Consider the following 18,800-nt stretch of genomic DNA (forward strand, 5'->3'; position numbering starts at 1 on the left):
TGACAGGGCCTGACTCACAAATGACGTTCCAGTTCAACCCAAAGGTGTTCAGTGGTGTTGAGGTCAGGGCTCTGTGCAGGTCACTGGAGTTCCTCCACACCGAACTCATCAAACCATGGGGCACAGTCATGCTGGAACCAGAGAGGTTCTTCCCCAAACTGCTTCCACAAAACTGGAAGCATATAATTGTGTAAACTGTTTTTGTATGGTGTAGCATTAACATAAACGCTTCACTGGAACTAAGAGGCCCAAACCCTGAAAAACAGCCCCAGCCCATCATCCCTCCTCCACCAAACTGTACTGTTGGCACAGTGTATTCCAGTAAGTAACGTTCTCCTGACATCCACCAAACCCAGATTCATCATCAGACTGACAGGTAGTGAAGCTGATTCATCACTCCAGAGAACACGTTTGCACTGCTCCAGAGTCCAGTGGCGGCGCTTTACACCACTCCAGCCGATGCTTGGCATTGAGCATAGTGATCTAAGGCTTGTGTACAGCTGCTCAGCCATGGAGGCTCATTTCATGAAGCTCCTAACCACAGTTCTTGTGCTGATGTTTCTTCCAGAACATATGCACCTGCTAGCAATTGGTGTGAGGTATCCACATGGACACTTAAAAGATGGTTCTTCTGTAAAGGCAATAGTTCTGTTTAGAACCATTAGATCTAAATAGAACCATTTCATACTTAAAAGGTTGCATGATGAAATCGTTCTTCAGATTGATGGAGAATGTGTCGTATATGGTTCTGTGTAGAACCATTTTGAAAATGGCTTGACATCTTAACAATAGTAGAACCTTTGAAGAACTGTGATCTTGAGGTTTGTACTTTTGGTCTTATAGTGCACTTATATGAGGAATGTGTATGTTGATCAAGTATCAAGTATTATCTTGTAATCTCAAGTATTTTACTGCAGACAGTGCTGCCACAAAAACAGCTGATATTGCGACTGTAGCCTGTTTTAATGTTTTTGTTATGGTCTAACAAAAAAAGACCTGAATGTAAATAATGTAAAGCAGACTGATAAAAATGTGACGCTTTTATTATTATGCATGTATTGTTTTTTATTTTTTGTTGCATGACATTTGCAAAGTTTATGAAATAAAGTTTGTAAAATCCTCCTTTTGTGCAACATTTTATTTTACAGTAATAATGAATGTTGCATGTCTGTGTAAATTATATTTGTAATTGTGTCAACAAAAGCTCCCATTGTGTTAAGAACTGTAAAACAGTTCTTAGTAAACTGGGTTAGTTTGTACCGTAACATTAACTCGTCAATTAAAGCTACAAATGCCTTTTTCATACCAGCCAACTATAAATCCCACCTGATGATTCATACCAAAGAAAAGCCTTTTATCTGTTCACAGTGTGAAAAGACATTTTTTTTTTGGCAATTCCAGCCAATAGTTAGGTCTCCAATCACACGATACTACCAGTGTTAAGAGAGGGAAGGCTAGCCACTAAAGCAACATCACTGGACAGCGCAACACGCTTGGAGGAGAGTACTAAGTGGCAGTTCATTTAGCTAAGAAACACCTGCACTGAGTGCGTGGTCAGTTGTGCCGTCTTCAACTCCTGACCACAGTCAGCTGTAGTATTACCAGAGATAGAACTTGCGATTTCCTAAAGATAGGGCGCTTAGACAGTTGTTTCACTCGAAAGTCATGAAAAGACTATGATTAAAAACCCAAACAATGATTCATACTGGATAAAAAAGCCATTTACCTGATCTCAGGAAAGCATCTTCAAAATTTGGCCAACCTTTAAACTAATGATGATTCATACTGGTCAAAATTTACTGTAGATTTACATCTTTTGGATTGGTTCCAAAAAGCTTAAAATTGGATTTACCATTTTCTCAAAAACGAAGATAACAGTGCTACAACATAATTTGATAAAATCAATGGGTTCCTATGCCTGAGGATGGTAAAGAACATGTAGAGGAGGTTAGGATATCAGTAACTGTGCGGACCCCCTGTTTCAGTGATGGTACGTTCCTAATGGAAAGAACATGTACAAGAGTTTAGGATATCAGTAACTGTACGGACCCCCCTGTTTCAGTGATGGTATGTTCCTAAGGGAAAGAACATATAGAGGAATTTAGTTATATCAGGAGCTGTGCGGACCCCCCTGTGTCAGTGATGGTACGTTCCTAAGGGAAAGAACATACAGAGGAATTTAGGATATCGGGAACTGTGCGGACCCCCCTGTGTCAGTGATGGTACGTTCCTAAGGGAAGAGAGATAAGCTATGTTTCTCTGCAGTAAATAAAACTAAAGACTTTTAAAGTCTACAGAGCCGTTTTCTATGATTTCTCCTGCGACTGTGCGGGTAAAGTGGTAGTTAAACCAATTCCACCAACTATCGCTCTTAAATTAGACTAAGTTTCCTCTTTTGGTAAAAGTATCCAGGTTAGCAGGTGCTAGTAAACATGCTAACGGAGCCTCGCAGTTTTGTAGTGAATCTGTCTGTGTTTGAGTTACGAAGAGAAACGGTTCACTAAAAATGCGCTTATTATCACTGTAAGAACGTTTGTAACATCTATTTTATGTGATAAACAGTGGTGGCTAAGCTAAAGCTACCGTCATGTATCCACGGCAACAATTTAACGTGAAGACGCGCGTTCACAACAATGCATTATGGGTAATGTAGTTTTAAGACTTAAAACTGAACACGGAGGCTAAATCGTGCTGCGTTTGGTTCCTCTACCCGCAGTATTGTGAAACTATACAATGACAGACTGTGAAAGTTTGTTATAACGCATTTTTGTGTGTGAATTTAAGATTTAGCTCATTATGGATGTTGTAAAGATGCACTGGAGGCCAGTATTAGTTAAACTAAGCTTTCAACATGGACCTGTATTATGTAAGGCTAGCTGGGTAATCAGACACAGTAGTGTAAGGTTAGTGTTGACGCCTACATTCACTACAGAATGAACAGTTTCACATACATTTTTGACACTTAGAAAATCTGTAATAAGCCCACTTGAATCTACTTAAACTTATTTTTCATATTAATTTGTCACTTTTTATGTTTCTTACTATTTTTATGAGTGACTCCAAGTCAGTTCCAACTCCTGGTGACTGTATTAATGGTGTTTCTCCTGAATATCCCAGAATATCTCTTTGGGTCTTCAGGCTTCTGAATGGCTGCTTCTTTCAAAATATTTGTCCAGAATAAGAGCTTCAGTTTGGTTATCTGGGCTTCGAGTGAGAGATTTGTTTTCTTTTTCATCCAAGGTTCTCTCAGAAGTCTTCGTCAACACCAAAGTTCAAAATCATCTGTATGTTTCCAGTCTTGCTTGTTTATCTGTTCTTAAAGACCCACAGAGAAGACCGTTGGACAAGCATCACACTGAACACTCTCTACCAGTTAAGATGATACTAACACTAAAATGCTCTTGGGAAACCCAGCACAGAGGGTTTGAGAGTGACACTCGCAGCTGATCAGATTGTTCTTTTTCCTTTTTTTTCTGTCACTCCAGCACTGCGAGTTTGGTGAGGCAGTTCTGTGAAAATGTCCTGTGTTAAAGAGGAAGGTGAAGACATCAGCGTCATGGAGGCGTCTGGACTGAAGACTGAAGACGAGGAGATGAAGAAAGGTCAGTGTGGACAAGATGGATCAGTGGTCCTCAACTCAGAATCCTCCAGACAGTCCATCTTTTTGCTGTAACATCGCTCCCAGTACACCTGAGCCAGCGGCCGCTCTCACAAAGCAGGGTTTCTTGCCCGTACCTAAATTAACGCAAGCATCACGGTATTTGCAAAAGCTGGCAGTTTGTCCAATTAAACGCTGGCCAATTAAACGCTAAACTAATTAAAGTTGAGATACAACAACTGTGATGAATTTTAAACTTGTATTAAATCAGGGTTTATCTGTCATTCCTTTTGTACCCAATTTTAAACCTACATTCCTAAAAAATGGTTCTTCAAGGGTTCTTTAGTGAAGAAAAAGGTTCTAAACAGATCCATGAACTCTCACAGAATTTTGCATGATTAAAGGATTCTTTACATTGTGAAAGTGTTCATCAGATTGAGGAGAATGTGCTGTAGATGGTTCTATATAGAAGCCTTTCGAAAAGGGTTTCTTTACTAAAGAACTCAAAGAACCATCTTTTATGGACCATTCTTTTATTAGAGTGTATGGTCTTATAAAAGATGGTTCTTCAAGGATTCTGTAGGAAAGCAACTGGTTCTATATAGAACCATATGCATGCTTTTTGAAATATTGCACCAAATACAGTATCCGTGTAGCACCAAAAAGGGGTTATTCTGTTGTTACATTTTAAAAAATAGCAGAACCCTTTTTGGTGCTACATAGAACACTTTTCAAAAAGGTTTTGTATAGAGCCATCTAGAACACTCTTTGAGTGATCATGGTTCTATATAGAAACACTTTTTACTTGAAAACCCTTGAAGAACCATCTTTTTTAGGATTGTAGTGTAAAATTAGGATTACTTTTAATCCCCCATGTTAATCCTGAATTACTTTTATGGTAAATCTAAATTAAGTTTAATCTTTTTGTACCTTACTTTAAACTGAGATTTAATTCAGGGATTCAATTTAATCTTCCAACTTAAATAGTTTAAATTTACTAAGTATATTTAAAATGGGTGTTCCTCAGAACCTCACCTCAGAAAACTTGTACACGCTCACTCACTGATGGTTAACTATTCTGCCCACAAGGGGGAGCTAGTAGTACTTGAGTGAGGTATATGCACATCACTGAAATAGAGTCGACTCACACCCGCAGGATCTCACTGATACAGGAATGAAGTAAAAAGCTGAAGACTAAATAACGCCACGTGAGAACGGAGTGAACCACACTCTTAAAAAAGATGGTTCTTCAAGGGTTCTTTAGTAAAGAAAATGTTTCTATACAGAATCATTACCTCTCACAGAAACCTTTGCATGATTAAAAGGTTCTTCAGATTAATGGCAAATGTGCTGTAGATGGTTCTATATAGAACCTAACCTAAAAGGGCTTGTGATGATGTAAAGTACTCCTTTACACATCACATTATAATGACTGGTTGGTAACACTTACCTGTACTTGTTTGAAGACTGGTCGTCCTTGCTTTGAGGAGAAAAGAGAACTGAACGGGTTCACCTGTGATTTACTCACCTGGGTGAGTCCATCCTCTGTAGAAGAGGAGGGAAGGACAAAACCTGTAAGAAGAGTAAAACGGTTTAATAAGTGTACACTGTATTGTATATGCATATTAATGACGTTGTGAATATAAATCTGATCAGTAAGGAAGATCACAAATTATTTACTGTTGCATGTAAATATATTTAAATAGATTAAGTACTTGTTTTAACCCGGGCCAGTAATGGTATATTCTAGGGGAGGAGCACCCCAAATATAAGAAGCATTACTGGAGGGTACGGGGGAGATCCCTTCTTTCAGCTCGGTGGAAGTTTGAAGGTGATGAGTATAGACCTATATGACTTTGCAGTCACTGGTCCATTGTATAGTTGTAGAGACTATTTTCGTTTGGTTTCGTTTGTGATGTGTGCACGTGTAAATATGTATATAAGCCTGAGTGTTGGTGTGTAAATAAAGGTGACGGGGAGAAGAACTCTTGGAACAGCTGTATTTTATTCCAGTTACTTGGACCACTTGCCCGACGCTACCCATAAGGTGTGTCCCCTGCCACGGCATACTGTCAGGTTGAGGAACGCACTTTATCACAAATGGTGGCAGCGGCGAAGAGCCACGCTTCTTCGCAAATGGTAGCAGAGGAGCAGAGCCACGCACAACTGTGGCAGTAGCTTGTCAACTTCAGCGAACACAAGAGATTGCAAGGAGGAACAACGCACACTGTGGCGGCGAGCCGGACATTTCCAGCGTTCGCCACAAGGAGGCGATGGCTCCCAAGAAACCCCCAACCACCCAGAGAGAACACACAAACAGCAGCGAAGAAGAATGTGAGCCGTCCTCAGCACAGAGACCCACGGAGAGTGCATCCGAGATCGCTAACCTGCAGCTAATGCTCCAAGGCTTCATCGATGCTCAGCAGTGAAAGGACAAGGAGCAGCAGAGAGAAGTGAGGAGGCAGGACCAGAGGTGGCGCTCGCTACAGCACCAGTTCGGGCTGCTGCAGGAAGAAGTCCGGCAGGGTCAAAGGGGAGTGCAGCAGGACCCGGAAGCTCAACATACAACAACATCAGCGCACTCAAGGATATACAGACCGGTGGTACCAGCACATGAGACAGAGGGAGAGCACGCAAGGACCCCGCTGATGGCGTGGCCAAGGCTCCCACAGCTCAAAGACACTGACGACATTGAACACTACTTTCTAATGTTCGAGCGACTCGCGCTAGCGGCTAGATTGCCGAGAGCAGACTGGGCTTTCCATCTAGTCCCATTGCTGGAAGGAAAAGCAAGAGCAGCCTATGTTGCTATGCGCGTAGAGGAAATAAACGACTTTAACGCAGTGAAAGAACCCATTCTCCGAAAATTTGAGATCAACCCAGAGACTTATAGACAGCGTTTTTGTAAAGACAATGTTTTGGAAGACGAAACGCCAAAGGAACTGTTTACAAGGCTCATGGGACTGTATGAGAGATGGATGAGACCGAAGGAGAAATCAAAAGAGGAAATAGGACAAACCATCGTACTGGAGCAGTTCCTGAACATGATCAACCCCAAACTCAAGAGCTGGATAATGGAACGGAGCCCGGTTTCAGCAGAGCAGGCGGTGGAAATGGCAGACTGTATACGACCTATTAGGCATTAAAGGTATTCATACCACGCCATATCACCCTCAAACTGATGGTTTAACAGAACGTTTCAATCAGACTCTGAAACAGGCCCTGAAGAAACTGGCAAACAGCAACGGAACAGACTGGGACATGTGGCTACCTTATGTTCTGTTTGCATACCGCGAAGTACCCCAAGCCTCTAGTGGTTTTTCACCATTCAAGCTTCTTTATGGACGACAGGTGAGAGGCCCTCTGGACGTCTTGAAGGAAGCCTGGGCGGGAGAAAACAGAAAGCAGAAGCTAAACATCTTGTCTTATGTCCTGAAGATGAGAGAAAAGTTGAGCCAGCTGACAGAGATTGTCCATACAAACATGAAGAAGGCTCAAGAACAACAAAAGCGCTGGTATGACAAAGCGGCAAGGAAAAGAGTGCTGGAACCAGGACAGAAAGTACTTATCCTGTTGCCCACCAGTGACACTGGACTTTTAGCCAAATGGCAGGGGCCATATGAAGTGCACAGACAGGTTGGAGAAACCACTTATGAACTGTACCTTCCCGAATGGAAGAAGAGGCTCTAAAGTTTCCACATAAACAGGCTGAGGCCATGGAATGAGCCAGACATCACAAGCGCAGAACAGCTGTGGATAAGGGCTGTTGAAGAAGACGAGGAAGTGAAGGAGCAGTACTTTCCTACAGGAGGGGGAGGGGATGTTCTTCCTGTGGTGTCCCACCTGAGTGCACAACAGCAGAAGGAATTACTGCGGGTGATTCCAACAAAGGTCTTTTCAGAAGAACCAGGACGGACAGCAGTGACCCAGCACAGCATCAGACTCACCAAGGATGAGCCAATCCGGCAGACCACCTGCAGAGTGCCAGCACGACTCGTCCCAGAACTGAAGAAAGAGGTAGAGGAGATGCTGAAAATGGGAGTCATTGAACCGTCGGACAGTGAATGGTGCAGCCGGGTCGTCCTTGTTCCAAAAAAGGATGGAGGCTTACGCTTGTGTTGACTTCTCAAGGTTAAACGCCGTGTCAGCCTTCGATCCTTACCCCATGCCACGGGCAGATGAACTTATAGAGAGGCTGGGAAAGGCCAAGGTTTTATCCACACTTGACCTGTGCAAAGGGTACTGGCAGGTGCCACTAAGCCAGTCCTCTAGAAAGCTGACAGCATTTAGAACACCATCAGGGCTATACCATTTCCTCACGATGCCTTTTGGATTGCATGGAGCAGCTGCAACGTTCCAGCGGTTGATGGACGAAGTCCTCAGGGGCACCGAGAACTTCGCAGCAGCCTACATCGACGACGTGGTGATCTAGAGTTCGTCATGGGAGGAACATCTGAGGCATCTGAGCATCGTCCTGAAGAAGATCACTGAAGCCGGCCTCACAGCAAACCCAAGCAAGTGTCATCTCGCTCGTAAGGAGGTCTCATACCTAGGCTACATCCTGGGTGGGGGACAAATACGACCTCAAGTGGACAAGGTTGAGGCCGTGAGAGCAACCTCGCAACCCTCTACAAAGAGGAGGGTGCGCTCATTTTTGGGTCTTGTGGGATGGTACCGCAGGTTCATCCCCAATTTTTCGACCAAGGCAGCAGCATTGACTGATTTAACAAAGAAGGACATGCCACAAAGGGTGAAGTGGACGGAGGAATTTGAAAATGCTTTTAATGAGCTCAGGAATGCAATGTGTGAGGAGCCAGTTTTAGCCAGCCCAGACTTTTCAAAACCTTTTATTGTTCAGACGGATGCGTCGGGTTTAGGGCTGGGTGCAGTCTTATTACAGGAGGAGGGGGAGGACCGAAAACCCATCCTGTACATAAGCAGGAAACTGTTCCCGAGAGAGGTGAAGTATTCCACCATTGAGAAAGAGGCTCTCGCCATTAAATGGGCTCTTGACTCATTAAAGTATTATCTGCTGGGAAATGACTATGTTTTAGAGACTGATCACAGGGCTTTGCAAAGGATAAAGAGGAGCTGGTATCTGTCATTGCAGCCCTACTGTTTTGACATTCAATATAGAAAAGGCTCCCAGAATGTCACAGCTGACTTCCTTTCTCGCCACTGGGAAGGTGTCGAGCTTAAAGAGGGGGTGTGTGATGATGTAAAGTACTCCTTTACACATCACATTATAATGACTGGTTGGTAACACTTACCTGTACTTGTTTGAAGACCGGTCGTCCTTGCTTTGAGGAGAAAAGAGAACTGAACGGGTTCACCTGTGATTTACTCACCTGGGTGAGTCCATCCTCTGTAGAAGAGGAGGGAAGGACAAAACCTGTAAGAAGAGTAAAACGGTGTGGCATGCGCCCGCCCCCTTCCCACTGTCTCCCTGCCGTCGCGGCCGAGGTTTGTCGCCGCTGGGTGTTCGGGCCCCGCCTTCCTGCCGGCTCTCGCGGCCATCATCGTCGGGGCCCAGGGGGCGGGCACATGCCACAAACGGTTTAATAAGTGTACACTGTATTGTATATGCATATTAATGACGTTGTGAATATAAATCTGATCAGTAAGGGAGACCACAAATTATTTACTGTTGCATGTAAATATATTTAAACAGATTAAGCACTTGTTTTAACCCGGGCCAGTAATGGTATATTCTAGGGGAGGAGCACCCCAAATATAAGAAGCATTACTGGAGGGTACGGGGGAGATCCCTTCTTTCAGCTCGGTGGAAGTTTGAAGGTGATGAGTATAGACCTATATGACTTTGCAGTCACTGGTCCATTGTATAGTTGTAGAGACTATTTCCGTTTTGTTTTCGTTTGTGATGTGTGCACGTGTAAATATGTATATAAGCCTGAGTGTTGGTGTGTAAATAAAGGTGACGGGGAGAAGAACTCTTGGAACAGCTGTATTTTATTCCAGTTACTTGGACCACTTGCCCGACGCTACCCATAAGGTGTGTCCCCTGCCACGGCATACTGTCAGGTTGAGGAACGCGCTTTATCACAGGGCTCTTTTACTGTTAATCTTGTAACAATAGAAGAACCTTTTTGGGTGCTATATAGAGCCCTTTTCAAAGAGGTTCTATATAGAACCATCTATAGCACATTCTTGCACATTCTCCATCAATCTGAACGACCCTTTCATGATGCAAAGAACCCATAAACTCATGATGCAATCCATAAACCCCAACTGGTCTGAAACACCATTGGGAGGCGGTTAATCTGATCCTGCGCCCCTCAAGCATGACTCGACTCTCTCTCTAACTGTCGACTCCAACTGACCTAAAATCTGCAGACTAGAGCCGACCAGCTCAGACTTGGACTGAGAATCGGGGCTAAAATCGTGTAGCGTAAACGCAGCTTTAACCCTGTGTAAGTTAATCCTTGTTGGTGCCGCCAACCCTCAGGATGAAAATACTGTTTCTGATGACGTTTTTCTCCGTGCAGCCGCATGACGCCTCACTCACAAGACTGGAGTTTTAGATCATGGATCGGACTGCAAAACACTCACATTTACAAAATAGAAAACAAACTTCTACTTATAGATTTCATGACCATTACCAATACGTTAATAACTAGAACTAGCTATAGCAGTAGTAATGCACTAAATAGAAAAGATACAGCCATATGCAAAAGTTTGGGCACCCTTAATCAAATTCCATGTTTAGTTTCTAAGTGTGAATAAGTGAACACATCCGGGACAGAAAACACACTTCTACACATTCTAATGCATAATTAAGATTAAGATTAAGTGACCTTTATTAGTTCCACAGCGGGGAAATTTCACCTCTGCAATCTAACCCATCCATGCAGTGAAACACCACTACACACTAGTGAGCCCACACACTAGGGGGCAGAGAGCACACTTGCTCGGAGCAGTGGGCAGCCCTATCCGCAGCGCCCGGGGAGCAGTTGGGGGTTAGGTGTCTTGCTCAAGGACACCTTAGTCACGTACTGTCGGCTCAGGCGATCAAACCGGCAACCTTCCGGTCGCAAGGTTGGTTACCTAATCTCCAGCCCATGAATGCCCCTTACTTACTGTTATTACTTACTACTAGAATGTTAAATTTAGCAAATAAATAGAAACCGTGAACCAATATTTAAGTGTGTTCTATTTAGAGGATGTGCTCACTTATTTTCCTCAACAAAACTTAATTTGACCAGCGGGTGTTTGGACTTTCCATACGGTTGTAACGGTGATCTGACACTGGATTTTCGATGGTGGATCACTTTTGCTGGGCTACTTCACCATAGCAACTTAAGTCGCACACCTAACCTGCTCCAGGGCCTGTTAAGTTCAGGATTTCGGATAATAAATGGCACTTTGACCAATCATGACCGAGCTTCTCACCAATCAGGGAAAGCCTTTTGATGGAGGAGGTCCCCAGAGGTCACTTATTTTCGGGTCACTTATTTTTCCTTTGTGACATTTGAGATGCCAGTCATGTCAAAAATATCACTTTTCAGTAGAGGAAACAAATCATACTACACAGATATGAAGCATGTAAAGCAGTTATTATTCCAAGAAGCACTAACACAGTGTCAGTGGAGACAGCACTGCTTTTACCGATTACGTCATACAATTTATTTGTTTCCTTTGTTGAGAAATAAGCAACTGGACTGCTCCTCAAGTTTCATGCTGTTGGCTGTTTGTCTTAAACTTCACACTTTGGTGTGCATGCATGCTAGTTTAATCACAGCCTGAGCATCTAAACCAGAATTAACAGAGATTTTTAATCTCCTTCATAAAAATCTGTTATATTCAGAAGCAGTTTTAATGTCTCAGTTACAGCTGTTATTTCAACACAATTTAACAATAGTGGTTTTACGTATGAATAACATGCCCTCTTCTTTTATTATAGAACAAAGTTTCCAAGATGACATTAAAGATGAGTTCAAACAGGAAGTGAAGCCAATTGAGGACGAATATTGCGTGTGGAAATCTCAGCAAACCGGTGATTGTGAAGAGAACTTCAGTGCTTCCCCCGATCAGAAAGTTCCCCTGAGAATTCATACCGGAGAAGAAGCTTTCAGCTGTTCACAGTGTGGGAAGAGCTTCACCTCTGAGAGAGCTCTAAAACGCCACATGGACGTCCATGACGGAACGAGACCTCATCAGTGCTCTGAGTGTGAAAAGAGTTTCAAACTCCCAAGAGACTTGAGACGACACAAGAAGATTCATACTGGAGAGAAGCCGTTCACCTGCTCTAAATGCGGTAAAGGTTTTACAACCTCACAAAACCTCAAAGTCCTCATGACAGTACATACTGGGAAAAAAGCCTTCATCTGCACTCAGTGTGGAAAAGGTTTTTCATCACCAAGCTACAGTAAAACACACATGATGATTCATACTGGAGAAAGGCCTTTTACCTGCACTGAGTGCGGAAAACATCTTTTAACGTCAAGCCTCCTTAAAGTCCACATGATGATTCATACCGGAGAAAAGCCTTTCACCTGCACTCAGTGTGGAGCAAGTTTCAGCACTCGGAGCACCTTAGCAGTTCACACGTACATACATACCGGAAACAAACCTCATCAGTGCTCACAGTGCGAGAAGAGCTTTGTACGTGTTTCAGAGTTAAAACTACATCAAACAGTTCATACAGGAGAAAGACCTTTCATCTGTTCTCAGTGCGGAAAGTCATTTAGAGTAAAGAGAAACCTTCATCTCCACATGATGATTCATACTGGAGAAAAGCCTTTTACCTGCACTCATTGTGGGAAGAGCTTTTTTACATCATCTCACTACAAAACCCACATGATGATTCATACTGGAGAAAAACCATTTGCTTGCTCTGAGTGCAGGAAAGGTTTTGTAAAATCAGTTGACCTTAAAAGACACATGATGATTCATACCGGAGAAAAGCCTTTTACCTGCTCGGAGTGCGGAAAAGGTTTTATATTGTCAGGTGACCTAAAAACCCACATGATGAATCATACTGGAGAAAAGCCTTTCACCTGCACTCAGTGCGGAGCAAGTTTCACCACTTCGAGCGCCTTAGCAGGTCACATGTACATACATACCGGAAACAAACCCCTTCAGTGCTCACAGTGCGAGAAGAGCTTTGTACATGTTTCAGATTTAAAACTACATCAAACAGTTCATACTGGAGAAAGGCCTTTTGTCTGTTCTCAGTGCGGTAAGACATTTAGAATAAAGAGAAGGCTCAAACTCCACATGATGATTCATACCGGAGAGAAGCCGTTTACAGGCTCAGAGTGCGGAAAAGCTTTTTCAAATGCAAGACAGCTGAAATCCCACATCATGATTCATACTGGAGAAAAGCCTTTTACCTGCACTCAGTGTGGAAAAGGTTTTTCAACATCAGGTCTTTACAAAAAACACATGAGCACTCATACTGGAGAAAAGCCATACACCTGCACTGAGTGCGGAAAAAGATTTTCAAATTCAAGCAGCGTTAAAAGACACATGATAATTCATACTGGAGAGAAGGCTTTTTCCTGCACTCAGTGTGGGAGGAGCTGTCCTACATCATCTCACTACAAAACCCACATGATGATTCATACTGGAGAAAAGCCTTTTGTCTGTTCTGAGTGTGGGAAGAGTTTCATCACTCCAAGCGCCTTAGCAGGTCACATGTACATACATACCGGAAACAAACCCCATCAGTGTTCACAGTGTGAGAAGAGCTTTGTACGTGTTTCACAGTTAAAACTACATCAAAGAATTCACACTGGAGAAAGACCTTTCATCTGTTCCCAGTGCGAAAAGACATTTACAATAAAGAGAAGCCTTCAACTCCACATGATGATTCATACCGGAGAGAAGCCGTTTTCCTGCTCTGAGTGCGGAAAATCCTTTTCAAGTGCAAGAAACCTGAAATGCCACATCATGATTCATACCGGCGAAAAGCCTTTTACCTGCACTCAGTGTGGAAAAGGTTTTACAACATCAAGTCATTACAAAAACCACATGAACACTCATACTGGAGAAAAGCCATACACCTGCACTGAGTGCGGAAAAAGATTTTCAAATTCGAGCGACGTTAAAAGACACATGATGATTCATACTGAAGAGAAGCCTTTTTCCTGCACTCAGTGCGGAAAGACATTTCGAATACAGAGAAGCCTTCAACTCCACATGATGATTCACACTGGAGAGAAGCCTTTTGCCTGCTCCGAGTGTGGAAAAACTTTTACAAAATCAAACAGCGTTAAAAAGCACATGGAGATTCATACACGGAAAAAGCTTTCTGACTGTTCTTAGTGTGGAAAGACTTATACGAGACAGAAACGTTCACATCACCTGAAGCCTTTTATTTGTACCTAACTGTCCAGCATGAGGCTTCATAAAGGAGAGGAGAAGTTGAGTTGGTAAACTAGCCTATAGCATCGTGGTTTGTGTTCACAATTTCGCAAATCGAGAATGTGTGCTCTGAATAGCTAATTCAGCAAGAGAGCATGAGGTCAGTGTGTAGGGGGTGTAGCGATTCTGAAACCAAGACCAAAACCACAATACAAACATTCACGGTATAGTGTTGCAGTACTGGAAGACGAAACCATGATATCCCCAAATCCCAACTCACTGGTGCAGCCTGTTGAGCTCTCATTACATTACTAATGTTACAAAACTCATCCTCATTTCACATTTATCACTATAACACGTAATTCGTCAAGTTATTACTCTGTTTAAAGTTAGGGAAGCTGTATACCATGTTTTTAGTGTGCTTCTCTTTTAGTTTTCCAAATTGATGATGGTGATGATTTAATAAAACCCAGAAATTTTCCCCCCTTTTTTCTTATCACCCCCAACTCTCCCAAAACAACCCAAAAACCAGGGTATGGACCAAACTGTGGCTCGAAAATCGAGGTCTGAACTGAATCGTGGATTTGAAGGACTCTAACCCTAGCCTCCTCTACTCGTCTGATCATTCTAACTAACTGTTGATACTGGAATACATGGGTTCTGTAACATCTGGCGGAAAGCTAATACTGTGTTCCACCATAAAATCATACCAGCAGTGAAACGTGGTGGTAGTGTGATGGTCTGGGGCTGCTTTGCCTCTGTGGGACCTGGATGATTTATCAAAATTGATGGAACCACTGCAGAGGCGGCACAACCTGTTACTAGGTTTAGGGGGCAATTACTTTTTCACACGGGTGATATAGGTTTTGAGTAAATCTTTATCTTCAATAAATGGAATGATGGTTTAAAAGCTGCAATTTGTGTTTACTTGTGTTGCCTTTATCTTATATTAAAATTAGTTGGATGATCTGAAACATTTAAATTAATGTTTAAATTAACAAATTAGCGAAAATAGAAGAAATCGGGTGAGGGGCAAATACTTTATCACAGCATTGTAGACAATTTATCAAGTGATTTAAATATGCAGGTTAGAAGTCACCACTTCACCAATCGTTCTTAAGAAGACATTGCTTCTTAAAACCCCATCACGCAGTTTTCATGAAGACTCTGACGTCACTCCAGCATGATTGGGTTCCTGTGGAGCTTTTGAGTATAATAATAGTCTGTGAACTTTTAATCGTTTTAAAAAGAAAAATACACTAATTTCCTGAACACAGACCAGCCTAAATATTTCAACACTGCCGTTACATTTTTTGAGCACTTGAGAACTCCAGTTAAAAGAATTTATAATAGTGTCTCGTATGGCGTCAGACAGCCAGTGAGCTGCTCCGCTCACCAATCAATCAGCGCTCAGTAGCAGTGATGCTAACCAATCAGCATTCAGTAGCAGTAACACTAACCAATCAGCATTCAGTAGCAGTGATGCTAACCAATCAGCACTCAGTAGCAGTAATGCCAACCAATCAGCGCTCAGTAGCAGTAACACTAACCAATCAGCACTCAGTGGCAGTAACGCTAACCAATCAGCACTCAGTAGCAGTAATGCCAACCAATCAGCGCTCAGTAGCAGTAACACTAACCAATCAGCACTCAGTGGCAGTAACGCTAACCAATCAGCACTTAGTAGCAGTAATGCCAACCAATCAGCGTTCAGTAGCAGTAACACTAACCAGTCAGCACTCAGTGGCAGTAACGCTAACCAATCAGCACTCAGTCGCAGTAATGCCAACCAATCAGTGCTCAGTCGCAGTAACACTAACCAATCAGCCCTCAGTAGCAGTTACAATAATCAATCAGCGCTCAGTAGCAGTAACACTAACCAATCAGTGCTCAGTAGCAGTAACGCTAACAAATCAGCGCTCAGTAGCAGTAATGCGAATCAATCAGCCCTCAGTCGCAGTAATGCTAAACAATCAGCGCTCAGTAGCAGTAACGCTAACCAATCAGCACTCAGTAGCAGTAATACCAACCAATCAGCGCTCAGTAGCAGTAACACTGACCAATCAGCACTCAGTGGCAGTAACGCTAACCAATCAGCACTCAGTTGCAGTAATGCCAACCAATCAGCGCTCAGTAGCAGTAATGCCAACCAATCAGCATTCAGTAGCAGTAACACTAACCAATCAGCACTCAGTGGCAGTAACGCTAACCAGTCAGCACTCAGTCGCAGTAATGCCAACCAATCAGTGCTCAGTCGCAGTAACACTAACCAATCAGCCCTCAGCAGCAGTTACAATAATCAATCAGCGCTCAGTAGCAGTAACACTAACCAATCAGTGCTCAGTAGCAGTAACGCTAACAAATCAGCGCTCAGTAGCAGTAATGCGAATCAATCAGCCCTCAGTCGCAGTAATGCTAAACAATCAGCTCTCAGTAGCAGTAACGCTAACCAATCAGCACTCAGTGGCAGTAACGCTAACCAATCAGCACTCAGTAGCAGTAACGCTAACCAATCAGCACTCAGTTGCAGTAATGCCAACCAATCAGCGCTCAGTAGCAGTAACACTAACCAATCAGCGCTCAGTAATAGTAACAATAACCAATCAGCGCTCAGTAATAGTAACACTGACCAATCAGTGCTCAGTAGCAGTAACGCTAACCAATCGGCGCTCAGTAGCAGTAACACTAACCAATCGGCACTCAGTAGTAGTAACGCTAACAAATCAGCGCTCAGTCGCAGTAACACTAACCAATCAGCACTCAGTAGCAGTAATGTTAACCAGTCAGCACTCAGTAACAGTAACGCTAACCAATCAGCGCTCAGTAGCAGTAATGCTAACCAATCAGCGCTCAGTAGCAGTAATGTTAACCAGTCAGCGCTCAGTAGCAGTAATGCTAACCAATCAGCGCTCAGTAGCAGTAATGCGAACCAATCAGCGGTCAGTAGCAGTAATGCTAACCAATTAGCGGTCAGTAGCAGTAATGCTAACCAATCAGCACTTAGTAGCAGTAATGCCAACCAATCAGCGCTCAGTAGCAGTAATGCGAAACAATCAGCACTCAGTGGCAGTAACGCTAACCAATCAGCGCTCGGTAGCAGTTACAATAATCAATCAGCGCTCAGTAGCAGTAACACTAACCAATCAGTGCTCAGTAGCAGTAACGCTAACAAATCAGCGCTCAGTAGCAGTAATGCGAATCAATCAGCCCTCAGTCGCAGTAATGCTAAACAATCAGCTCTCAGTAGCAGTAACGCTAACCAATCAGCACTCAGTGGCAGTAACGCTAACCAATCAGCACTCAGTGGCAGTAACGCTAACCAATCAGCACTCAGTTGCAGTAATGCCAACCAATCAGCGCTCAGTAGCAGTAACACTAACCAATCAGCGCTCAGTAATAGTAACAATAACCAATCAGCGCTCAGTAATAGTAACACTGACCAATCAGCGCTCAGTAGCAGTAACGCTAACCAATCGGCACTCAGTAGCAGTAACACTAACCAATCGGCACTCAGTAGTAGTAACGCTAACAAATCAGCGCTCAGTCGCAGTAACACTAACCAATCAGCACTCAGTAGCAGTAATGTTAACCAGTCAGCACTCAGTAACAGTAACGCTAACCAATCAGCGCTCAGTAGCAGTAATGCTAACCAATCAGCGCTCAGTAGCAGTAATGTTAACCAGTCAGCGCTCAGTAGCAGTAATGCTAACCAATCAGCGCTCAGTAGCAGTAATGCGAACCAATCAGCGGTCAGTAGCAGTAATGCTAACCAATTAGCGGTCGGTAGCAGTAATGCTAACCAATCAGCACTTAGTAGCAGTAATGCCAACCAATCAGCGCTCAGTAGCAGTAATGCGAAACAATCAGCACTCAGTGGCAGTAATGCTAACCAATCAGCACTCAGTAGCAATAATGCGAACCAATCAGCACTCAGTGGCAGTAACGCTAACCAATCAGCACTCAGTCGCAGTAATGCCAACCAATCAGCGCTCAGTCGCAGTAACACTAACCAATCAGCGCTCGGTAGCAGTTACAATAATCAATCAGCGCTCAGTAGCAGTAACACTAACCAATCAGTGCTCAGTAGCAGTAACGCTAACCAATCAGCCCTCAGTCGCAGTAATGCTAAACAATCAGCGCTCAGTAGCTGTAATACCAACCAATCAGCGCTCAGTAGCAGTAACACTGACCAATCAGCACTCAGTGGCAGTAACGCTAACCAATCAGCACTCAGTTGCAGTAATGCCAACCAATCAGCGCTCAGTAGTAGTAACAATAACCAATCAGCGCTCAGTAGCAGTAACACTAACCAGTCAGCGCTCAGTAGCAGTAACGCTAACCAATCAGCACACAGTAGCAGTAATGCTAACCAAACAGCCCTCAGTCGCAGTAATGCTAACCAAACAGCACTCAGTAGCAGTAATGCTAACCAATCAGCACTCAGTAGCAGTAACGCTAACCAATCAGCACTCAGTAGCAGTAATGTTAACCAGTCAGCACTCAGTAACAGTAACGCTAACCAATCAGCGCTCAGTAGCAGTAATGTTAACCAGTCAGCACTCAGTAACAGTAACGCTAACCAATCAGCGCTCAGTAGCAGTAATGTTAACCAATCAGCGCTCAGTAGCAGTAATGCTAACCAATCAGCGCTCAGTAGCAGTAATGCGAAACAGTCAGCATTACTGCTACAGGGTTGGTTGTCTTTGATTTTCATTTAAATCATCCTTCTACTTTCCAAAATAAAAGGCCTGCAGAAAAGGTTAAAAATAAGTTTAGTTTTTCATTTTAGCCATTTAGCTCAGTGTTTCGCAGTGATGTTTTTGATATAAGGAGAAGAATAGGAGGTGGCCAGACCGCCCTTAAACCAGCTCTAGTG

At 43.3% G+C, this 18,800-nt stretch overlaps 1 protein-coding gene across 1 annotated transcript; it reads left to right on the plus strand.

The window, feature by feature from the left end:
• The first annotated feature begins 2,220 nt into the window (after positions 1 to 2,220).
• Positions 2,221 to 14,820, plus strand: LOC118798211 (oocyte zinc finger protein XlCOF6-like). Its single transcript, XM_036557585.1, has 3 exons — positions 2,221 to 2,332; positions 3,241 to 3,602; positions 11,520 to 14,820. Exons 2-3 carry the CDS (start codon positions 3,518 to 3,520, stop codon positions 13,883 to 13,885), a joined length of 2,451 nt encoding a protein of 816 aa, XP_036413478.1. The 5' UTR covers positions 2,221 to 2,332; positions 3,241 to 3,517; the 3' UTR covers positions 13,886 to 14,820.
• Positions 14,821 to 18,800: the final 3,980 nt, after the last annotated feature.

This window comes from Colossoma macropomum, unplaced genomic scaffold (genome assembly GCF_904425465.1).
Source record: "Colossoma macropomum unplaced genomic scaffold, Colossoma_macropomum, whole genome shotgun sequence".
Classification (NCBI taxonomy): Eukaryota; Metazoa; Chordata; class Actinopteri; order Characiformes; family Serrasalmidae; genus Colossoma; species Colossoma macropomum.

Excerpts from the sequence above, each read along its gene's own strand:
- LOC118798211 (XM_036557585.1), top strand. The coding sequence starts at position 3,518 with ATGTCCTGTGTTAAAGAGGAAGGTGAAGACATCAGCGTCATGGAGGCG. Across the intron at positions 3,603-11,519 it reads AGACGAGGAGATGAAGAAAG|AACAAAGTTTCCAAGATGAC; the intron begins GTCAGTGTGGAC and ends CTTTTATTATAG.